The 25,751-nt window shown below is 40.2% G+C and overlaps 1 protein-coding gene across 4 annotated transcripts in view; it reads right to left on the bottom strand.

The window, feature by feature from the left end:
• Positions 1-25,751, bottom strand: part of satb2 (SATB homeobox 2) — a 63,270-nt gene that overhangs the window by 33,955 nt on the left and 3,564 nt on the right. For all 4 annotated transcript variants that reach the window (XM_032568091.1, XM_032568093.1, XM_032568092.1 and 1 more), the window contains exons 2-3: positions 12,286-12,501; positions 7,214-7,399 (exon numbers count right to left, since the gene is read on the bottom strand). In XM_032568091.1, the coding sequence (XP_032423982.1) occupies positions 7,214-7,399; positions 12,286-12,457 (358 nt within the window). In that variant the 5' untranslated portion in view covers positions 12,458-12,501. The remainder of the gene's footprint in view (positions 1-7,213; positions 7,400-12,285; positions 12,502-25,751) is intronic.

Raw genomic sequence — 25,751 nt, 5'->3', positions numbered from 1 at the left:
CAGAATGGGCCGTTCTCCCTCAGGGCCCAGAAGAACTCCTGAGGAACCTCAGACCACCATGGGAACAGGCAAGAACTCCAACAGGATCAGAACAAACTGTGTCGGAGCAATTGCAGTTCATGTAGGCTGATGGATGCATAAAACCACTAAAGTATAGTAGGCACAGTTAGATTTACAGATAATTGTACTTTCTTAAAGGGGCAGTATTATGTATTTTCCAGTCACAGAGTGCCATTTTATAGCACAATAAAGTAACAATGTTTCATTCATTTGTTATAAAAATGCTATATATATCAAATATGACTTAAAAGAAATTTGCCTTGAAATTGGGCCTCTGTCTCTTTAAAAACTTTCTGACTTACTGAAACTCTGCCTTCAGGAAGTCTGAGGAGGAGCTTCGTCCTAGAAGGCGGGGCTAGGTCCACCCAGGCGTTTGGCACAGTCGAATGGTTAGAGAACATCTCAAACGAGCATGAATGAATGAAGTCAACACTCCAGGTAGGTTTTTAGATGAGGGAATAACATTATAACACAATGTAAGGCTCAAAAAAGTCAATTTAAAATAAAACTGCTCTAGCTATGCCTAACTGGTAAATTTTACATGCCAAATTAGAAATGTTTTATTATTGTTGTATTTGTTTTTTTCACTTCACACATCCAGACAGACTCTACAGTCTGCCTCCATGCAGCGTCTGCACATCCAAACATGAAGCTAATGCCAAGTTAGGTGGAAGCGAACGGGTGAATAAACAGACAAACAGGAACTCACAGAGGACACATGACAGCACACAGAGCACTGGACACATAGCGGCTCGCATGCAAACACACCCCCCCACACACACACACTCCGCACACACACACACATAGAGCCCCTGCTTGCTGTGTGATGCATTAATAATTGATCCATCATTCTTGGTCTGCCCCCATCAGTGGGCTGTGCTTCTTGTGCGCATTTAAAAGTAGAAATTATTGTTCTCATTTCCACATTAAAATTCCATCTCCCAGAGACGAGCTTTCATGTGGCCGACTGGTGGCTTGGCTCATGTCTGAGTGTGCCCATCTGTACAAACGCACACTCACGTCTCCGGCTCCTCTCATCAGCGCTCGCACGGGGCCTGCACACATGGATGCATGCGCGCACACACTCACGGGGAGGCGCGTGTGCGCACAGTAATCCCATTGTCCCACGCCACGGTGAGACTTAATGCTGTCCTGAGCCGCTTGCTTTTAAAGCGGTTCCAGGTTCCACCCCTGGAACGCTCTGCGGGAAACCCCCTGCATCTAACTCATCCCTGTCATCCACACTGACACTGTCAGGTTTTTTTTTAATTATTACCGGTATTATTATTTTTTAAAAATTTTATGCAAACAGACAATTCATCAAAAACATTTAAAATGTGAGGATTACTAAAACAACATGTTCGGTTTAGAACTTTTATGTTTAATTCAGCCGTTATTTAACTATTTAAAGGCAAACCTTTGAACTGATATATTGTATTTACAAACCTCTAATTCGGAGAACAGGATTAAAACCTGACTTATTCCATATCTGCTCATAATTCTGCATTCATTTTAGTGGGCACTGAAAAATACTTGGTGCAACACTGCAACAGGAAATGACTGGAGGAAGATACTGTACAATAAAAAGCACTCCACACCAAGGCCGTGCCAGAACGGCTGGTACACAGGAGCTTGAAGACCAAAAGTTTCCGTTTTCTTTTCATAATCTAGGACAGCAGTGGAGGTTGAGTGCTGGATGTATGGAAAGCCAAAAGGGTCACATTTCTGATGAATGATGCAGAATATGGCAACATCTGTCCAGTAGCCACAGCTGGTGACAGGCTAGCGATGTGTGATCAAACTGGATGAAATGGTTTTGTAAATTTGAACAGAAGAAGGTTTCTAGTGGTGCAGCTTTAAAAGCGTTTCCTCTCAGTGGGACGGTCCTGACCGGTGCTGTCCTCTGTGAACGCTTGCATGTCTTCCCAGTATACATCCACAGTCACGTGTGTTACGTTACCAGGATATTCTAAGTTTCCCATAGGCATGAATGTGTACACGCATGATTGTTTGTCCTGTGAGTCTCTGTGCTGCTCCATAATAAACCGACCACCAGCATTAGAAAATAAAGACAGAGCATTTCAGCCTAAATAGCTTCAGGTTTTCTAAACCAAAGTTGTTACGTTTGTTTTTGGTTGTTACAGCTAGAAACCAATGATGAGGCCTGGAATCTGGGCATACAGATGGACTCAGACCTGAACCCTGAGTGTCACATAAAGGCAGTTACAAAGTCGGCCCTCTGTCACTTTGAACTGCCTGGCTGCAAATAAACTTGACTTGTTTTGATTGCAGACTGATGTTTAAGAGTCTTCTGCTAAAAGAGTTTGGCTTCATGACAAGCCACCTGCTGTAGGAAGAAGGTCTTGTCACCAACCAGTGGCTGGTGACTGGGACCATCAGTTTACTTTTAATAGACCATTTACAAACTGTCTTCTCTGATCTGCTCCACTCTCCAGCGAGCAGCCGGATGCGCCCTTTGACCCCGCCTGACCTGCGAGACGTGGCACCGTTAACTGTTCGCTGATTGAAGCTGTAAAGTACAGGTCTGCTCTCATCCGCTCTATAAAAGCTTCCAAACCCTTATAATTGAAATAAACAATATCTTCCAGCTAATTACTGGGCTGAGCTAATTAAAGAAAGGCCGCTGCGCTTTAAATACACCGCTGGGACGCAAGAATGCAGGACACAATTCAAACAGGGAGAAAATAGCTTGGACTCTGTATAATTTTGGTCATAGACCGCATGGGGAAAAAATGTATAATTTCAGCCAAAAATTATTCATTTAGCATAAACGCTTGTTTGAAAAAAAAAAAAAAGTATTCATTTGGAAGATGCTTGGGAGAGAGGTTTGTGTGAGAGGGCTTTGTCTGAGGCTGTTTCACGTCCTTGTATTAGCTTGGTTCGTTTTTTAAGGTGAATTCCGCTCCAGTCCGCTCTGGGCTTTCGCTGATGTCTCCCTCAGCCTCGCCTTTGATGGGACCGGCGTTGAGCATTGATGTGGCTTGTAGTTGTCAGCACATTGTCTGCTGAGACAGACAGAGACCTCCGTTTGGCAAAAAAAACCCCACTGAGGGTACAAGTGTGACTAACAGCGTTCATCTGTAAACCTTCCCCTAACTGTGGAGCGAGCTGCTCAGGCCGCTAGCGTAGGGTAATGGCTGTCTGAGTGATTGTTTTGTGGCTGTTTACTGCAGCTCTGAAGTTTACAACCTGCAGCAGAAAAAGCTCAGAACAAGATTTTTATTTTTTTTTTAATCAAGTTAAGGAGTAAAAGTAACTGTTTTGCATTTGGCTAACATCTGTAGTTATAAGACTCAGTTGAACCTCAGGACAGCAAACAGCTTCTGGTTGATATGCATCGAGAAATGAGAGGATTTAGAGACTAGATGACTGGAGACTTAAAATTATGATCCCGTACCAAAGTGCTACTAGGTTGTCCTGACAACTGTCATCTCTGATAAAGGGTTAAAATGAAGTGCAGAGAAGTAAGAAGCTATACTTCTAAAATGTATTTTGTTTAGCAGTACTAAACAAAAAAAATACATAAAGCCCCTCAATAAAGGAGTAATAGTGTAACCATATAACATGTAAATAACTCAAATTATAATAAAACTAGAACAGATCTTTTCCAATTTTGCTAAATTCAATCTATCTGAAAACGTCATTCTTTCTATTCTATATTAAACCATATTTGTTTTGATGTTTTGATTCAGGGACGGACTTTTTTTTTTTTTTTTTTTTGCGGATCAGTTTCGTTGTGATAGCTTTATGGTCCAAGAAACTATACTTAAAGCTGTATTGTAAAATTATACATTCCAGACATGTTGAGATGGTTCTGAATGTCATTTAGGCTGCACGAGAGTGAGAGAGAGCAAGACTTTCAGCAGATAACAGCTAAACTATGCTGGATGCAACAAAGTAACTCCAGTTTATTAGGTTCAGCTTTGGACCTGTCCATCTGGACTAAAGAATAACTGAGGTCTTTAGAGAGCAATATGCTAAATGATGGTTATACACACACTTTAGTGTGAATTTCAAGAGACATGGTGGAGGTGGAGGCTGTGTGTGCTGAGCCTGTTTCAGGATGGTTGGATAAGAAATAAGAGCTAAAGACCCAGTGGTAACAAAGTGTTTAGCTGCCATAACAGAAACAACAAAGACCTGTGACAAGTTAAAGTAGAAACCTGAACCTTTGAACTCTGTGTTCGATTAGACTGTCCTGATTGGTTTGAAACAGAGATGCTGCCATACACTGAAAAAATTTTTTTTTAATTTACTTAAAGGGGAAGTAATATGTATTTTCCAGAAACATAGATTTATAGCACAATCAAGTGTTACCTTCAGTTGTTATAAAAATGCTATACATAAAATTTGGCTTAAAAGAAATTTGACTTTGTGATTTAAAGCGAGAGTGGGTCTCTGTCTCTTTAAGAACTCCTGCTCTAAATGAAGCTCTGCCTTGAGGAAGTCAGCACAACATGGCTCCTCTATTAACCCTTTAGCAACATTTTACCAGCGTTTCACTGTGAAGAAGCTCCTGTAATGAGCTCAGCAGATGTTCCACCAGCTGTTTGCTATTTGCTGCTGGCTAGTCTGAAGGAGCTGAGTGGGGTAGTCAAGGGAAGGGCTGCTCTGTGAGGTGAAAGTTTATAAACTGCAGTTCTGAGGAGGAGCTACGTCTCAAAGACGGACCTAGGTCCACCCAGGTGTTTTACACAGCTTAATGGTTGCCATGGAGATTCAATGATTTCTCAAACATGCATGAAAGAATCAGATCATCACTCACGCAGGAATGTTTCTGATGAAGGATTAAAAAACATTTTAAAAGTCGCTTTTACATAATACTGCACCTTTAAAAAATGATTAATGTGTTACAAGCAATTCATTAGTTTTGCAAAAGCTCTCATTCTGATTTGAGAATCATCCTAATCAAAAATGTAGCTTGAGCAAAACGAATAAGATAAGCTACAACAAATTAGTCATTTGAAAGACACTTTTTTTGCAGTTTACAAAATCTCTGCATACAAATATGTCTGCACGCTGAAACAAGAATTAGATGGGACAACATGAACACACACACGCGCACACACACAATGTTAGGAGATTTCAAACAGATGGGGATCTCCCAGCATCCTCAGCCAGCTCCAGCAGCTCTGCTGTCCCCCATCACTCTGCTGTCCCGTTTTATAACGTTGTGAGGCAACTTCTCCAGATGGAATATTCTGCATACTTGAGAGAAGACAGCAGTAAATGACACTGTCCTGCTGCAATGACTACCATGTGTGCGACAATAAATTACAGAGTTTTTCTTTTTCTCTGCTTCATAAACATTCTCACACGTACCCCGCACACAGTGTATTTTTGTCTTGCAAAGACATTCCTGTCCAGCTCTTTGTTGACTCTTTAATGACTTTCACAGCCTCTGTCTGTGTCTCTGGTGTGTTTTTCAAGCTTTCCCGTGCTTGTTGCCACTATAACAATGTCTGCTCTGTACACACCACTTCACATCACACACTCCCCTCTGATCGTTGATGTCCTGCCTTGAATGCTGAGCTGTGACTACTGTAGCTCACACAGAGACGGGCACAGAGAGGCTAAATATGTAATGCTGTTTCTATTCAGCTTTATCTTGTTAAAAGAAGCTTCTGTCAGAAGCTTTCTGTCATTTTACTGTTCTAGGAGAAAAAAAAGAACAAAAACAAGCATTTACCAAGTTTAATGACACTCCTGGTGAGTAAGCTTATGCTTTATATCAAGGATGAATGGGTTAAAAAGTACTTTAAGCAAAGATGGGAAGTTTCCCAGGGCGGAATTAGGAATCGGGAGGGTACACTACAAAAACACAAAACCTTACCAAGTATTTTTGGTCTAGTTTCTAGTGCAAATAGCTTAGTACATGTGAAGTAAGACAAAAAAGTAATTTTTAGAAAGAAATAGGAGCTCATTTTAAGTCAATAATGTCTTAATATTGATGAAAAAGTCCTGATTTGACTGGTAGATTATTTCACTTATAACACAGGAAAATTACATGTTATTAGTGCATTCGATGAGTTTAAAGCTGTTTAATGGCCTATCCAAAACATGTTGTCTGTAAGCAACTTAGTAACCGATTCATGAATAATCTTAGTGTCATTGGTCATTTGAAAGACCCTCATTCAGTCCGACTGGTGATTTGAAATCAATAGTTTATGTCTTTCTGATGTCTATATTTTGTGAAGTGCACCAGTCCCTCCTGCAGTCAAACACTCACACACAATGATGCTGCTGCCACCACACATCACAGTTTAGTCCAAAAATGAAGGCTTTTTTCCCTTACAGTATTTGTAAACAGTAATTTATCATTTTATGTTAATTTCATAGTACTGGTTTCTTCCTTCCTGAGTGACCTTTTAGCCCATATTGGGACACCATTAGTAACCACTAGCAGCAGCTGTGTTTCCATTGCAGATGTGCACAGTATTTTGTCAATTTTCCATTAATGTCGAAAAAGAAAATCAATTAAAGAATCAAGTTGATGTTGCAAAAAACTAATTTCACAACTGGGAAAAACCCAATTAAAATCAGACGAGTGATAAGTTACTAAAGAACATGCCTGTATCATCCTCCGATGCACTTCCTGTCATCTTCTTCTTCTTGGTTTGTGCCAGTGGTGACATCAGCTGCCCTGTGATGCCAAGGGTTTCCGTTGCAGTTTTGCAAAATAAACCAATTTCAATATGGCCACAAAACCTCACCTCATCTTAGCATCAAAACTTCTTATCAAAAAGCGAGATTACCGTGTTTCCATTAAGCAAATTTATTTTGGAAATGTCAAACTGAGCGTATGGTCAATGGAAACGCAGCTGCAGACGCTGCCTCACCAGCTTTCACTCCGCTCTGCACCAGAGCTTTTCCTTTGGTTCTTGCATAGATGAATGCAGCGTCTTTAAGAATCAGGAATTTTGACCTACGATATAGCAACTTTAAATTAACGTAAGACCCGACAAACTGTGCCTGGAATAAAGTCAGGCAGTGACAAGAGAAAATATCCTCTTTTTATACCGTGTATGTAAATGTCTCATTTGAACTTGTTCCAAATGGCATAAGCTCATAAAACATTTTTTGTGATTACAAAACCCTGAAGGAAGCTGATGGGGATGTGTGTGTGACTGACCGTGGGCCTGCGCGGCCGAGCTGTGGGAGTAGCCCAGCGCCAGCAGGGCCGTCTCCACCAGCTGGGAGAAGAGGATGTCCTTCCTGACCAGCACAAACTCGGCGTGCTCCTCCCTTCCTTCACACCCGTCGCTCTGAAGCCCCGCGTCCGACTGCTCCACCACGCAGAATACGGGAATCATCAGACCTGTGGAGGGACGACAACAAGTTAAAGAGAACAAGGAGGAATTCTCTCTAAAGGCCTGGCATTAATTGACGATCATCCCGGCACAAATTGGTCTCCTCCGATGAGAAACATGTGGAGCGCATCTGGTGTCGGTGAAGCCTGAGATCACTTGCTTTTTTTTTTTTTTTTTTTTTCTTGGTTTCACTTGTAAGGTATTGGAACACCTTAAACCTCATTTAGTCAAGCAGTGATGTCAGATGAGTAATACAGAGCAGTTTTAGAAAGCACCGTCCAGCTGCTTAACGGAATATTAGATAGGCTACTTAGGAATGACTCCTCTCACAGATATGCAAAGCCAATACACAAAACAGTCACTGTGATAACAGCAGCTGCCCTCATTAGGGCATTAATAACTGTTACGATGCTAAATGTCCTCTAATGCTCTCCATGCAGGTCACATATTTTGCCTCGCTGTCACTGGCCTCCAGGTGGACCACATCAAGTCCAAATCAGACTGTTCAGACACCCGGGTGCCTCGCAAAGGTTTACTGGAACTGGAGCGAATGGAATACTGACAACTTAATGCCCTTCCAGTCTGAGTCACTTTCACATCTCGGTGCACAACACAGAGTTCAGCCTAGGCTACGGACACGCTGAAGCTTTCTCCCATGCAGAACATGTCAAAGAGCACAACGTCGGTCTCGTCTAACCAAAGCGGCTCAGTCCACACGTCTGCTGTGTCCCCAACACGGCTTGTTGTAAACTTTAAACAGAATGTCTAAGAGCTTAATTGTTGCCTTTCTCTGTGAAGAATCGACTGCAGTTACTGGGCGTCCACAGATTGGTCCACGCCACCACACATGGCGCTTTGCATGTTAGTTAACAGGTTCTCCTTAGCTGCGTTTCCATGGATGACAGAATTGCGCAAATTGGAAGTGCAAAAGTAAATTTGCTTAATGAAAACATAGCAATTAAAAAAAAGAAAATGTTTTTTTATAAAAAGCTTTGCTGTTTAAATGAGGTTGTTTTTTGGAAATTAGTGATTGGTAAAACTGAATGGAAACACTTCATTTTTTTTTGCATCGCGTGAGTCCAATTGTTGATCCAGTGATCAACAACTAGATGTTGATGTTGGCAGAAAAGATGAAGAAGAAAAGAAGTAGTAAGACAATTATGCTTTTTTAATGATTTATTGTGTGGAAAAGCATTCGTCTGTGATTTCTATTTGCGTTTATTAGGTTATTGTCGCACCTTCACACCTTCCTTCTTTCCACTCTTCAGTAGCTGTGTTGCCACTGACAACATTATTGTGCAATTTGACATTTCGAAAATAAATGTGCTTGATGGAGACAATTCGAGAAGCTCTTTTCTCGGAAAAAAAAATTCGACACTGGGATCAGGCGGATTTTTGGTCAAATCAAAATTGATTTATTTCGCAAAACTGCAACAGAAACACTTTTTTCTCCGCATCATCACATGATCAACAACCAGACGCTGCCACTAGTGAAAACCAGGAAGAAGAAGACAGGAAGTAGTTAGAGGTTGATGGGGCGGCATATTTTTGAAAGACTTATTGCCTGAATAAGTTTATTCATGTGGGATTTTAATTGTGTGTGTTACTTAGCAGAGACACAGCAATTGCAAAAAAAGAAATTTTTCGACATTGGCAGAATTTGGAGAAAGTTTTGTGCACTTTTGTAATGAAAACTCAGCTACTGTTGGTCTACCACATTGATGTTTTGCATCTTGACACAAAGTGAAACAGCTTAAGGGGATCGATTACCATGGCAACACTGTCAACAACAGTGGAGAAACCTGCTATTCAGTAAGAGTCCAATTCCAAAAAATTCCTCTTCTCAGCTCTCTGCTCTCACACTAATGCCTCTGCTCCAATCTGGAGCTTTTTTCCTGAAAGGCTTTTGGTTTTGGGCCATCTGTCAACCGGCCGTTATTTAAAGTCCCCTGAAGAAATGATGGACTGGGAGCATTAGGCAGCGTCCCAGCTCTAATAATACAGGCGCTGGTGTTTTACCGTATGGCCAAACAAACCCACACACATTCACGGTTCTCTCAAGTAAATGGTAAACGGTTCAAGCCCACACACACACACACACACACACACCCACACACGCATGCACACATAGACCCCGATCCATCTCCTCCATTGTTTTAATCAGTCAATTCCGATATTTCTATTTCCTCCTCATTAATCACTCGGCTCCCAGTCCTCCAGGCTCTCATGGAGTGAATTACACACTGGAGGACCGTGCCAATTGAAGTAAGTGAATTTCCCCCAACAGGGAAATATAACTGTCAACACGGAGTAGCTCCCTCCGACCCGCGCGTTCCTCTCCCTCCGTCTCTCTCCATCTCCAGCTCCGAGTGTCGTCTCCGGCATCTTGAGACTGGATGATCTGGTTTGGATGATGTGATGTTGCCTCAAAACCTCTAATCCCTCTAATATGTTGAGGGATGAGTGAGTGGAGATATTAAAATAAGATATGTGTGTTTTGGCAGGTTCGCAGTGTTGCAGCGCGTGACGGCTGGTAAATCCGCGTGCGGGGGTATCCTCTGTGTGGCGCAGCCTCCATGTGTGCATTTGGCCCCCATCCTCGCAGCAGCCGTGTGGTTTTGGGGGCGACACATGGAGTTTCCTGTGTTCAAAGTCAACCCGTCATTATTACAAGCCGTGGCTTCCACCGAGCGCAGGAAACCCCGTCCTTCTCCTGCCTCACTATCCGCTCGGTTTCTTCTTCGTCTCCTCCTGTTCAGCGCGCTATCGTTCTTCCTGCTGCATCCCGGTGGTCAGACCTGACCCTCCTGCCGGTTTGTTAACTCTGCCTAACCACAGATGGATTATCTTCACAAACTCTTCAAACCCACAGAAACGGTTTTGTTTCTGGAGGAAAAAAAAACAAAACAAAAAAAAAAACTGATCCTCCGTCCGAGGAACATTCCGACATCAATTCTAAAACATATTTACATCAAATGGACCGCATAACGTCAAAATAAATTGATCGATTTTCATTATTGTGCCGCACGTTTCAAAATGTGTGCTCTCCAAGGTCTTTAGTCAGAATTTCCATGCTGTAGGATTTATAACACGCCTATAAAAGAAACCCTTCTGTCTCCATTTTTCCAGTGTTTAAAGACAAAGCTGCCAACAGAGACACTAAAATATTACATCTTTTCCTATACTGGGGCACACTCCAGGATATTACACAATATTTCTTTGTTTTTTAATGTATCACAATGGACAAACTTAGATTTTAATGCTCTCACAGACGCTTGAAAACCCACGATTTATTTCCTATTAGAACACGAAGTCTAAATGTTGGACTGGACAGCAAAGCATTTTAAAGTGCTAAAAGTTGAAAACTGAGTCAAACAGCTTGAATAATAATAAATATCACGGATGTGCATTGTTGGCATTAAATAAACTATTATTGGTGTGAATGCAGCAAAATACAGACATCACAACCAGAAAGGAAACAGACCAAAAAAAAAGAAAAGAAAAAAAAAACATGAGACAACATGCACATGTTAATGATATCATCCAAAGTAGAGATTCACTGTTCCGACATTAATGTCTGCATTGGCATCAACGCGTACTCAAGGCGGACTTCCAGAACAAAGGTACATTTTTAGCACCATGACTCACGACTCACAAGAAACGTCTCAGCAGGAAACAGTGTTCCCATCAAAATGTAGCAGCAAGCTGAGAGTGTTGAGAGTCACCATAACCAGTCAACAGAACGCCACGCTCTGCGCAGCGCTGATAGGTGGAGAGGAAACGGGGCTAGCCACCAGCTAGCTCATGAAACTAGCTAGCATTCTTTCCCATTGTGGGAAACAAGGAACTTGTGAAGAGAAATGTAAGCAAACGACTGTGACATCTCAACCGTCACGGACAGCACAGGGGTCACAGGTCACACACAGTACGCCTCAGTACATGGGAGCAGTTTCAATGTTTTGCCACCTTGCTTAAAAATAAAAAACAAATCATCATATTGAGGAACATTTTCAAGCCAGATCGCTGGATATCTCAGCCCTGAGAAAGGCTGTGATCATGCTGCCAACAACACAACTGGTCCTTCCTTAGTGAATACTAGTAAAGCTAAGCTGTATGCTAAAGGCATCACTGTGGGACTGTTTGTTGGACAAGCTCACATCTCACACACATATCAGTGACTGCATTTATGTGTCTCTGAGCCAAATTCCTTATTCTGTAATGTTCTACATTTTGATTAAATGTGGACATGACCCACCTAAAGATTAAAACAAACTTTCATCTGGGCTAGCAATTTCACTTTTTTATCTTTTTTTTCTGTAGAGCTGGTAAAGAGTGGAAAAGAACAGGAAGAGTTCATGACGTAACAATTATTCATAAAGTGAAAGGACAGGTAAAGACTGAGACATTTCTGCAAAAGCATGAAAAGCACCGACACGGAGGCACACACATGAACAGCTGCACACAAGGAGGAAACAACTTTCGCAGTTAATGCAGGGATCGATAACCCATAGTGACTTGTATAAATCTTGTTTATATGGAGCAATCTCCTTTATTTGGTAAGCCTGTGTTATACAGTTCCCCCCTGACTTATAGATTAACAGCTCAGGGCTCTCACAGCACTACAGCGTGGAACACAGAGCCAAACTCAACCCATGTGGCTCGCAGCGCAGCCAGCGGCTGTTTGTGGGTTTGGAGTACAACGCTGCTAAAAACCTTCTGGCAGAGGGAAAGGGTCGAAAAAAAATCACTGTATTTCATTCATTTATGACACTTCTTCTCACCGTGCTGCAAATGTCATTTTTAGAAGACAACTAATATCAAATATCTTCACTGTTACTTCAATCTCTCCAGTGAAGACCACTCCGTCAGATTTCTCTGTCAGCTCTACGGTTACCTCCAAGGGGCCGCGGTGGGGCTCCGTTGTGGCGAGTTCGTGGCCCGGTGGGGCTCCCGTTCAGCTCCAGTCGGCTTTTCTTTCCTGGCGGCGGGAGACCGCTAAGGTCCGGACTGCCGCCCCTCCGCTCGGGACTGCCCTGGGCGACAGGACTCTCCCCTCCTCGCTCCATCCTCCTCCACACCCCCAACGGAGCTCCAGTCAGAGACAAAGAGTCTGAAGGGATTCAACAGAAAAGCCAAGAAATCAGGAATCCAGTGTATTTTTTTTTTGTGTATTCTTTTGTTAGTGTATTTCACAGAACTACCATGGAAACACCTTTTTCGCATCACATGATCAACAACTGGATGTTACTACTGGTGGAAAAGACGAAGAAGACAACAGGAAGTGGCAGGACGATGATGGCGCCGTATATTTTTTACTGACTTGTCACACGAACAAACTTATTCACATGTGATATTAATTGCATTTATTGGAAACACAGAAATTGCAAAATGATGTTTTTTCAACATTACCGGAATATCGAGAAAGTTTTACACGCATTTGTAACGGGAACGTGGCCACTGTCCCAAAATAACATAATTCATTCTCATGCTGCTTTATGCAAACACTCTATCTGCACTGATGAGGACTTCCTCACCTCAGAATGCCAAATGCTTTAAGTGACAACAACCTTACCTATTTCAGGATTATAATAATAATTATTTGACCACTTGGGGAGATTGTTTAAGCAGCACTGGCAATAATAAATATGGAAAAATAAATCAAATGATATGGCAACATCGGTAAAAGTAACTTACTCTGTTCTGAGACAGTAGCACACTGTTTTTACATCCTTCATCCTAATGTAGACACACTATACAAAAAGACACACATGTCATGTTGAAAGCCTAATCATGTTTGAGATATGCCCCCGTCCATAGCAAGGTGAGAAACAATATGACAGTGGCCATAAAAATAGCTCAAAAATATAATCAATTTAAATATTTGCTTAACAGCTTTGTCAAAGTAACAATATTCCAAAATGATAAAAGCACAAACAAGGCCTCCAACCTGACCTGTAAGTGAAATGTGTCTATTTCTGTTCATCTTTGCAGGTTTTCTTCAGAAAAAAGCAACACAGCTCTCACTTTTAGTCATTTTTTTAATAATATAAATCAAACATAGATTTTTAATATTCATCTTTTGTTTGAGAATACCTACCTGTTAAGTTTAACAATATATTATATCTCTCACAAGCTGACATTAGTGGGAATTACAGGGAAGAAAAAGTCGGCAAAAAACGTCTAGAAAATGTTTTGTTCTTGTAATAAGAGGCTGATTGACAGGCTGTCAGTTCAGTTCACTTTGTTAATATAAATCAACAATAACACTGCAAAGGCCAGTCCAGTTAAATCCACTCCATCTAGGAGTGATTATTTAAGCTAAACTACTTTCTTCGCTTATCAAAGGAAAAATAAATAGTTACAAACACACAAGGAATTTGTTTTTATGCTTTGATAAACAGGTTGTACCCTTCATCTCAAACAGTGGTTGCTGCAGATAGACAGCCATCCTTCAGTACCTCACACATTATGAAGTATGTATGGGGAAAAAATGAATGAATGAAAATGGTACATGCATGTTGCTACCCAAGTTAACAACTCTGAAATCTTTTCAGCGTTGAACTACGTTTAAATTAGAACAGTTATCAACGGGTTTCAAGCCCGTCCCATCAACTCTGCCCCTGCCCCTGCCTCCTGCCTCCTGCCCCTGCCTCCTGCCCCTGCCTCCTACCCCTGCCTCCTACCCCTGCCTCCTGCCCCTGCCTCCTGCCCCTGCCTCCTGCCCCTGCCCCTGCCTCCTGCCCCTGCCTCCTGCCTCCTGCCCCATCAGTTCCAAGTCTCTCCCAGCTCCCACCAGCAGAGCAAACATCATCACAAGATGCCACTGTTGAAACACAATGATCTATTTTAAATAAAAGAGCAAATTTACTTTCAAGGTTTTCTTGTGTTAAGCTTTCAGACAAGTTTGGCATCTTTAACGAGGAGTAACCAGGCTGATTTGGAAACTCACACATTTCTAAATATGTGTATGTTTTTTTTTTTTTGTCTTTTTGCCAAAAACAATATTGGGGGGGAAAGGCCACCTTTTTATTGCCAAAAGATGGATTTAGACAAAAAGAATAACTCTTTCTAAAAAATGACATTATTTTTGGAAGGTGACAATATTGAAAACTAAGAAAGTATTTTTTATGAATTCAAAGATGAGTAACTGGTACAGGTTCCATTTGCCTCCAAAGTTATCCGTTCCTCTCAAACCTTTCAACATTTTGCTAAATCCACAAACTTCATTGCATTTTACTTAGATTTTATATAATAAAGCAACACACGTAAAGTGGATTTCCAGAATTCAGGTTATTTTCCACGGCGTGACAAAATGTGTAGCAACTCGCCTGACGTAAAGGGAGCCAGGAAGCCTGCAGAAGTCCACTCCAGGCTCGGTGTTTCCTGACTGGGACGTGTCAGCCAAACATCTAATATGTGTAATGCCATTAGCAGCGCTGCCAGGCCTGAGTGGCAGCTTGGTGCCAGCACACCCGGGCCAAATGAACAGCTGTTGTTCAAACAAAAGCTCCTCAGCAATATCTGACACTCTGTAAGTAAAAAAATATCTGGAAGCTGTGGAATTGACTCACTGATTTGCAGTTCTCAAGAAAGCATCAGGTCTCTCCACTTAAATGAGGAGTCAAGCCCTAAATAAAGACATACAAATCAAAAACATTGAGTCACAAGTAGATTTACTGTTACTAAAACTGATTCAAGCCACTCTTATTGACGGAGAACTCAGTGTTGCTGTTGCACCTCAGTCTTTGCCTGTTTCTCCAACTACATTCGATTAGAAACCAGAACTGAAAAACCTCTAAAAAAAAAAAAAAAAAAATTGCTTCCATTATTCTTGTTCTAAAATACATTTTGTATGAAAACCAAGATCGTAATTTCTACCACAATAAAGAAAAACAGCTTGTGTTACAGTTTATTATTTTATATCATGGAACAAAATTCAAGTAAGCACTTTGTTATTTCCATTGCCGCTTTCTGATGCTAAAATATGACAGTAAACACTAATACAGTGTGACAACATTAGGAATTTTATTTCTGCCCTTTTATTCAATAAATGCCTTTTCAAAGATTCATGGAAATGATTTTTACCTAAAGTGAAACCATGTGTTCACAGCCGAGGTGCTTCTATTGAATTTATATAAAAAAGTAAAATAGATAAAATGAGTTTGATTTGATATGACATCTGTAGTTTCTAACAGCAAATGAGAACCTATTTATATAAAATGAGGTTTTTTTTTATCATCCAAGTAACGAGCTATGAATGTTTTACAGTAAAGCAAACATGTTAGTCACACGGCCCTCAGCTATCTTTGTTTGCAGAAAGATTTTCCAAGTTCTCACTCCTCTTCCTCTCTATTCTCCTCTTTTGTCCCTCCACCTTCCACACACACACACCCACACACACCCACACACCCACCCCCACCCCCCCCCCACCCCCCACACACACACACGCCCACACACACACACACAGAGACGCATTCTTCCACAACAGCGAAGCTGAAAAACACCACAAAAAAAGTAAACAAACTCATGATCTTAGAGGCACTTGGAGCCTGGGGAAAATGTACAAATGAACAATAAATTAAAGACATTAGCTCTGGCGTGATTAAAAAGTGTGGGAGGCCAAAGAGGCCAAAAATGCGGGCGGCAAAGTTTAATAAAAGAGAAAACAAGTTCAAAGGGCTGAGCAGAGCGAGGGAGCAGAGGGTTTAAATGCGACTACAGCGGTGGCTCTAATTCACAGCGTGAGGCTCGCTGAGAAAAAGGGGGGAGGCTCCACAAATAAATCTGACTGCTAACAACGTCGTAGCTGCAATAAAGAGCAGTTAGCTGCGATAGCATGTTAGGGGGAACCACAGGCTCGCGCTCAAATTCAAACTTGATGCAACGTTCTGATTCTCCTTCATATTTTCGAATCATCCTCCAAAGAATCTGACGGTATCAGCAGCAGGTCCAGTCCTGCTCCAGCTGCTCATGATAGCCATCAGAACCAGGCTGCATAGACATCTTCTCATCTCCCTGGAACTCACTCACACACACGCACACACACCCCACACACACACACACACACATGCCCAGCATCTTCCTCATCTCTACGCACATCCTGCTTCTATTACACTTCTTCTGGTATTTGATCCAGCAGATACAGAATCAAGCTGCATGTTTTGTTGATATTTTTTCTTTTCCTTTTTTTGGGGAGGAATCTAACAGATAAGATGTCCTGGCTGAATGCCAAGTCACAAGGTCAGAAGAAGACACACGGGGGGGATTTTCTATCGACCTTCTGAAGACATCATTACATCATTAAAGTCTCTGCGTTTTATTTCTGTACAGAGTTAAGGGAAGCCCAGGCCTGTAGTAAACTCTGCAGTGACAAATTCTCTTTTTCCTTTGAGTTCTTGGTGTTTCTCATGCTGCTGTGGTCCAACCTTTACAGAAAATACCTTGCTGTCACTTTAAACAGCATTACCAGGACTTGAACACTTCAAAAACACAAAATCTTACCAAGCCATGTTGGTCTTGTTTGTACTGCCAATATCTTAGTACACTTGAAATAACACAAAACTAAGAAATAGGAGCTTGTCTTAAGTCAATAATTCCTCAATATGGGTGAAAAGTGCTAATTTCACTGGCAGATTATTTCACTTATAACACTGGAAAAATGTTTTGTTATAAGTGAAATAATGGAGCCGATACTTTTTCCTCCATATCAAGGAATTACTGCTGGAAAGTTACATGCAATTTAGTTTTGTCTCATTTCAAGTGTAATAAGATATTTGTACTAGAAACTTGGGGGAAAAATGACTTGTTAAGATTTGGTGTTTTTGCGGTGAATGATGCTGATGCAGGTCGTCCTGAATGTCCCTTCATGTCCCTTAGAAAAGTATTCGCATTCCTTCAACCTTTTTGGATCTTTGTCATACGACCTCAGGGTTGTTAATGATGGTGATGGATACAAACTGCAGCCTTGTTGTGAAGTGGAAGGAATCAAATGTGCTTTTTTATTTTCTAGCGATGTTTGCATCCAGCCCAGATGGATCAACACTTTGTTAAAGTGTCTCCACCAGGTTTAAACATCTACAGACTGGATTTATTCTTCCCTCTTTCAGTTTGGATGGAGAACATCTGTTAGGCACAAAAATGTTCAACCCTCGTCACAGATTGATGATTGGACTTAGCTCTGGACTTTGACCGGGCCATTCTAACAGGTGAAGTTCATTTCAGGGGGATCTGCTGGACAATGGATCTATTTATTGAATCTTTTGCAGCCTCTGAAAAGTTTTCTTTCGTTTTTCCATCCACTCTGACCCAGCCCCTGTAGATGCCGAGGAAAAGATTCCCCACAGCATGAAGCTGCCACCGCCGGCATGTTCACAACATGTCATGAGATCCTCCATTTCCTCATTACATGTAACATGACATACAGATAATTATGTTACAGTAACACCTAAAAAAAGATGTGGGTATTTTTAGGTACACTACAAATAGACAGATGTGAGCCTGATATTTGTTCTGTTGTGCATTGTTATTTTTATGATTATTATTATTATTAGCCAGAAACAGAAGGTGTTTTATGTGATAAAATGACTTTCCATCATTTTTAATGTTTGTATTTAGTCTTTTAAGTGCAGGAAGTGAGTCAAAGACTGATACTTGTTCTGATTTAGGAATTTACGAGGCGGACCTTAAACCTATCGTTCAGTCCTTCCCTCTTAGTTACACCTGAAGGTTTTTGATGTTATTCCACACAAACGTTTAGTTTTAAACATATTGATGAATAAAATTGTCTTTTAGATCATTTGCTCTGCTCTCCGACACACACACACATACATACACACACACACACATACACACTCCCCCCAGTCCTCCCAGTGAGGAGATGCCCCCCCAGTCTGTAGCTCTGTGCTGTGCGGAGACAAAACAAAGGCTTTTGTGCATTGTTTCCTTTCTGTTTACATTAGGCGGTTTATTGAGTCCAGCAGGTGGCAGTATGACCTACAGCTGGAGGTGGATGGGCTGCTTGTTGCTTTGCAGAGATTTTAGTTGAGTTGCGGTGAGGACAGATTAGTTACAGATTTTCAGGATGTATTTTTGATCAATCTGACAGCTCTGGATGCTGGGAGTTTGACTTGTCCAGATGTAGACAGATTTGTTTGTCTTTATTTCCACTCTGGTGTCAATCTACACCATGCAACGCATCAGAAATGTTCATAACACTTTCTCAAGACCTGAGGAATCTTTTTACGTTGACGGTATTTTAATGTATTTTCAAATTCATTCTGTTATTCAGACATTATTTTAGCTCAGATGTTCACTTGCAAACTGAAACTGTAGGAGAGAATTTGCGGGGAATAAACCAGAACTGCTATCTTAAATAGATATCCAGTTGAAATAAGACAAAACTAACTTAACAGTAACTTTTCAACAAGTTATAGCAGTTTGCTTTAAGTAAATAATTCCTTAATACTGATCAAAAATACTTGTTCCATTGGCAGATTATTTCATTGATTTTATTATTTACATTTTTCCCAATGTGTCAATAGAACTAATACTTTTTATCAGCATTAAGGAATAATTGACTTGTATGTTACTGAAAAGTTACTTGTAAGTTAGTTTAGTCTTATTTCAAGTGTATTAAGACATTTGCACAAGAAATTATACAAAAAAAATACTTTGTGTGACTTGTTTTTTGCAGTATTTGATTCATATTTTTAGTGAACTTTGTTTAGTCTCAGTTGGTTAAATGTGAAGAGGTTTGGTTGTCGGCTGTTCCAGTGAATCAGTTACCAGAAAATAAGTGACAAACAGGAAACATTAAAAACCTAAACCACTTCCTAAATAGAAATGAAACGGCTCAATGTGTGAACGTTACAAATAATGTCACAGGAAATTCTGTAGTGGCATTTAACTACAGACACATGGCTTTATTGTCTACCTGGACTTATTCATTAGCTAGTGCCAGGTTGTTTCCAGATATTATATTCATTCAATAATAAATTAAAATGATTATAATTAGTACTGTGTAGCTGATAACGAGTGAACCAATATCACATTTATAACTTAAAGCCCTGACAAAGACCTTTTTGTAAAAAATAACAGCAAAAACAGTTCATCGGGTTTCAACCATTCTAACTAGAGTTGACTAACTACTGTAGTGGTAACTAACCAAACTAACACACACCTTCTTGCTTCACTGTTCAGCAGCTGTTCTCAGCTTTGGAGAGACACGTCTAAACAACATGTTGATCAGATCACAGTCTGAGTACTACAATCTTTGTTTAAATTAAATAAATTAAATTGGGACACGGACCGGCTGCCTGGAAGCAGTTTATAAAAGGATGTGTGTGCTCATCCAGTGTTTGGATGCTGAAAGCCTCCAGCTCAAAGGGCAGAATGACTCTGCCTTTTTTTTTTTAATCACGATATGCTCAGTAATTATTTTTTGCACAATTGGAAATCCAACAGACCAGCAGATCAGAAGTTGTCACATCTAAAACCTTGTAATACTTTATAAATTAAAAGAAATGCTTAGCTACATTATTCTCTAATGTATGAATTTATGAGCATTGTTGTAGTTATTGTTGATCATTTACATCATTTCCTTCTTTTTTATTTCTTAACACTGCAAAGGCACCAATTCTAACCAAGTCATTTTGGTCTAGTTTCTACAGCAAAGATCTTATCTCATTTCAAATAAGACAAAACTAACTTACAAGTAACGTTTCAGCAGGACATAAAAGCTTCTTTTAAGTCAATGATGCCTTAATATTGATGAAAAATGTGAGTTCCACTGGAAGATTATTTTACTTGGGGATAAATGTCTTGCTAATTTGGCCTCAATCTCAGTTCCTCAAAACAAACCTTTACTCCTGTTTGTAGTTTGTTAGTTTTTTTGTTTTTATTTTTCATTTCACTTTGTAGTTTAGTTGAACGTTAGCAGCCCAGCTAAACAGTTTGTTGACTGAGGTACCATAACTGCAGGTCGAGTTATTTTTGTGAATAAATTCTTAGGTTTCAGAGAGGAGTTGTTTGTGTTTGTGTTTGTCTGAAGTTCCAGAACACCAAACAAGAACTGAAGCTGTTTGGTTATTAAATCCTGATAATCAGGCGGCATCTCGACTTGGTGATTTTGATCTCAGTTATTAACTTTGTTAATAATTGTCTTTGGCATTTATTAATTATTAATAGCTATTCATAGTCAAACCAAACCTATTTGTTGCACAATACAGGACTTCCTCCAAATTGTCGAGCTTCGGCTCAAATCAATAACATGATGGTTGAAACTTGAACACTTATGGGGTTGTAACACAAAATTATCCTATTTTATTATTATTATTATTATTATTATTATTATTATTATTATTATTATTATTATTATTAGATAATAGCAAAATATCAAACAGGAAAAGAATAAGCTTATAAAGCATCTGGAATTGAACCACATTCAAATTTTGTGGACTGTATTTAACAACCATTTAAATGTACTTAAACAGTTCTGTACAGAAGAGCGGTCAAATGTTAAGTAAGAAATAACCCAGACTTATTAACTAGTTATTGTTTATAAAATTCAATAAAGCTGTTGTGTTGTAAGAGCCATTCTTTTATCTAATTTCACGATACATTTAAATTATTTTGAAAAGCATGTCCAAAATGAGTGGATGTATACTCCTAACTGCTACTACACTGCAAAAACACAAAAAGTGTTTTTGCAGTGTAGTTTCTAGTGCAAATATCTTAGTTCACTTGAAAAAAGTTAAAAGTAACTTACAAGTAACTTTTCAGCAAGATATAGTGAATTATTCTTTAATATTCCACTGGCAGATTATTTCACTTATAATATAGGAAACAATGTTTAGTTATAGTGAAATGAAACTGGCACTTTGTCATCAATATTAAGGAATCACTGACTCCTATATCTTGCTGACAGGTAACTTGTAAGTTAGTTTTGACTTATTTCAACTGCACTAAGAAATCTGCACTAGATAAAAAAAAAACATTTGGTAAGATTTTGTGTTTTTACAGTGTAAGTGCTTATGATATTTGACACAGTAATTAATAACACTTCATTGTGGGTAAAAGCAATCAAGTAGGTAATCTTCACAAAGATAAGATGGTTTCTGTACTCTGGGAACGGACTAATAACTGGGCGTGAGGAAACATGACATAACCATATCCCTCCTCAGCCTGATAAATGCCAACCTGCTTTATCTATTATTGGTGTGTTGAGCAATAATGAGTCTTTGTTCCAGAGACCGTCTTTAAGGACAGGCGGACAGTATGTGGTGCATCACATGTAAATGCACCACGCGCCTATTAAAACGGAGCGTTCAGCAACACCACTCAGATACTGAGATGGCTATCGAGTCCAGAATAATCACAAGGTGTGTGATAGTGAGGGCAGTTAATAAACAGGCGATAAGAGGAGCTGTTGCACGTCTGTTATGGAGACATGGAGCTGCGCGTAGCATGGGTATGATAAGGAACGGGTCACAACACATAACCTAGTTCATTGCTCCGGAAGGCACTGTCAGACCCAGCCGGCCAGAGCAACAATCAAACTTTACAAAGTTTGGGCTGAAGTGAACTTGACTTCGGAGGATATGTGTAATTAGTTTGACCCGATGTGTTTCCAGTAAACAGCCAAGTGCAATTATAAGTCACTGACCAGCAGTGATCAGCAACATGTGGGGGAAGGACAGCAATGCATCTGTCTGGTTGTCCCTTTAAATCGACTGGTAAGGGTAGGAACAGTATAAAGCGTAACTATGGCAACTTTGAAACCTCAGCTGCTTCAAGCATTGACATACACTGCAAAAACACAAAATCAATAAGATAAAACTCATTAACAAGTAACTGAAATATAGGCGTTGGTTTTAAGTAGATAATTCTTCAATATTAAAAGGGCAGCATGATGTACTTTAAACACATAGTACCAGTTTACAAATTACATTGTGTGTAATTTAGATAGATAGATAGACAGACAGACAGACAGACAGACAGACAGACAGACAGACAGACAGACAGACAGACAGACAGACAGACAGACAGACAGACAGACAGACAGACAGACAGACAGACAGACAGACAGACAGACAGACAGATAGATAGATAGATAGATAGATAGATAGATAGATAGATAGATAGATAGATAGATTGATTGATTGATTGATTGATTGATTATGTTTTTTAAGTATTGACTTAAAAGAAATTGGACTTCATAATTGGAGTAGAGGTAAGAGCTAAAGACTTAGCAGTAATAAAGGGATTCGCTGCAGTAACTGAAACAACAAAGACCTTAAGAAGTTAATGAGGAAACCTGAACTTTCAAACTCTGTGTTGTATTTTGTGAAGGAGATTTGTTCTATTAGATGGTCCTGATTGGTTTGAAACAGAGAGACGCTGCCATACGCTGACATTTTGTTTTCTTTCAACCAACTTAAAGGGGAAGTAATACGTGTTTTCCAGGCACATTTTATAGCACAATCAAGTAACTATGTTACCTTCAATTGTTATGAAAATGCTTTGTATATAAAACATGACTTAAAAAAAATTTTACTTTGTTATTTAACACATTGAAATTTGGCTCAAAAAGTTCATGTTACATTATACTGTCATTTGATTTTAAAAAGTCTTAGTTCCACTGAAAGATTATTTCACTTATAACACGGGAAAATGTCTTGTTACTGGTTAAATAATCTGCTGGTGGAAGTAGGACTCTTTTGTTAATATTAAGCACTATTATACTGAAAACTCAACACAAATACAGTGTGTTTTTGCAGTGTAGTCTGACATTAATAACCACCTTATGCCTCATCGTAGTGGGCTTCCTCCCTAAACTTCCCAATAATCTGACAACAATAATTGCTCTTGATGTAGGTAGATGTGGCCCCCCAGTTAAAACTCTGTTGAAGGGCCCCTGCTGCTACTGAGAAGTCGTTCGTCCCTCAGTCTGGGTTTATACTTCCATGACAAGAACCGACACACCAGGAGCCGAAGATGTGATTATAAAGTACAAAAACAAAAAAGAAAAGATTTTTTGGGACACACCCAAAGGACACATCAACAAACACACCTATAAACAATGTGTTCTGCTCAGACACACACACACACACACACATACAGAGGCCGACGTGTAATTCAGAGGCAGACTCTGCTCGCCGTTTTTATCTCAACCCCAAGTTTATAAAAAAACAAAACTCTTCTCTGAAGGCAGGAAACGTCAGAACACGGCTAAAAAACCAAACATCCAGAAGATGTCCTCCCACAGAGTCCCACTGAGAGGCAGACAGGAAGCACACACAGATACAGGCACACACACACACACACGTGCACCCCCACACACAGGCACACACACCCTAAGGTGAAGCTGGGACCTTACACAGGTAGAAAACTAGTGAAGGTTGGAGGAAGAACTGACCTCTGACCCCCGGCTGAACCGCCTCTCCTCTCCAGCGTCTCGCTGTCAGACTCTGCTGCCGTCCGAATGCAAACCAGGCAGAGTTGGAGCGAGCTGCCAGGGCATTATTAGCGCCGTTAGCGGGGGAGGAGGAGGCGTCGCCTCCAGGGAAATGTCTTGAGATACGGACGCTCTTCCCTGTTCCGCATCAGCTTTTATTGCAGGGCTATCAGGCTATTGGTTAATGCGCGGCTCTGCACAGCAGATAAAAGAATGGCAGAGATATTAAGAGTCCTGCTGTCTAATGATCATGCAGAGCGTGCATGTGTGTGTGTGTGTGTGTGTGCGCAAGGATCTCCTGTAGCAGTCTGTAGTACAGCGAATTTCACAAAGCTTCTGACTGAAGATACTGATTTATTTATTTATTTTAAAAAATAAAATAAAATGTATTATTTTATTTATTTAAAAATTAAATTAAATTGTATTTAATTTTTTTGTATTTTGTACTTCTTTGATGTGGAGATATTGAATCTCAATTAGAATATGTGGAGAATCCTGAACCTCAGGTGTGGGATCCGACTATTTCCTGGCTCTGGATCTGGTTTAACAGCTTGTTTCGATGAAAGCTGGTTTGTTTCCAGGGGGATGCTTCACATAATTCACACATCCACCAACAGGCAGGACTCTGCTCTTCCACAGCCTGAACCAATCTGAGGACCAACGAGAAGAGGGATTTTATTTTACGTGGTGAAACTAGAAGGAAGCTGTTCGTCGGTTTATGGCCTGCTGTTGTGGAACTGCCGATGTGAAGCGAAACCTTAAAGGCTCTCGTGTAAACGTCCTGCTTGATAAGGCGGAGAGGAAGGCAGGCGGCCTCGACCTCCAGGATGAGAGCGCGTCCTTGGTCACACGCACAAATTCACGCACACACACACACACACACACACGCACACACACAAAGAGCACAAATTCTATGACCTTACACTGTAAAAACAGGAAAATGTCATGAGTTTTCGTGAAGTTTGTCCTCGTTTCTAGAGCAAATGTCTCAGTACTTGAAATAACATAAAACTAACTCATTTTAGCAAGATATAGGATTGTGCTCAGAGTAAAAAATCCCTTCTACTGATGAAAAAGTACTAGCTCCATTTCCATGGGCTACATGCCAAGTTATAAGTGAAATAATCTGCAATATCAAAGAATCATTCACTCTGAAGTAGCTTCTATTTGATGATGAAAGGTTCCTTGTGATTTAGTTTTGTCTTATGTCAAGTTTACTAAGTCAAATTACTAGAAACTAGACCAAAACTACTTTTTAAGACTTTGTGTTTTTGCAGCGCAGCAACTGGAGGAGTGGACTGTTGGAAGCAGACCTGAAGGGTCAGATGAAGTCGTCCAGCTGGTTTCTTGTCTTCCACAGTTCAAAGTTTACAAACCACATCATAAACTTTCCAGTCAGACTGTATCATGATCTGTGAGCAAAACTATGACGATTATCAAGGTCATCGGAGTTTTGTTAAAATTACCAGTCATTCACTATGAGGGAAGACGGCAGCAAAAATAGATTTACCAAGGTTTCCATCAGGATTTTGTTATTGATAGTAGTATTCAGGTAGAATATTACATATTAGCAAATTTGCCAAGTGTCCAGTGTTCCGGTGCTCAGGTGGTGAAACAGTCTGAGACGATTGGGATTTTTTTTTTTTTTTACTATCGCTGTCATCACACATGGTTTTAACTGTAATTTCCCATTTCGATGCTGTTCCACTAACTGTCATTATTTTATCATGGTAATCATAAAACCAAAAACGATGTCACCCTTAAATCAAACATCATCTGCAAACTGTTCTGCTGCAGAAGGTCCGGCCTTCCATCGGCGGATTCTTCTGAAGCTGCACAGCATGGAAATATCATAATATCAACAATATTACAATCACAAAGGAGGATTTTAATATTCTGGACTCTTT

This window comes from Xiphophorus hellerii, chromosome 7, assembly GCF_003331165.1.
Source record: "Xiphophorus hellerii strain 12219 chromosome 7, Xiphophorus_hellerii-4.1, whole genome shotgun sequence".
Classification (NCBI taxonomy): domain Eukaryota; kingdom Metazoa; phylum Chordata; class Actinopteri; order Cyprinodontiformes; family Poeciliidae; genus Xiphophorus; species Xiphophorus hellerii.
The sequence above is the reverse complement of the archived record's forward strand: the minus strand, read 5'-3'. Positions and strand labels throughout refer to the sequence as shown.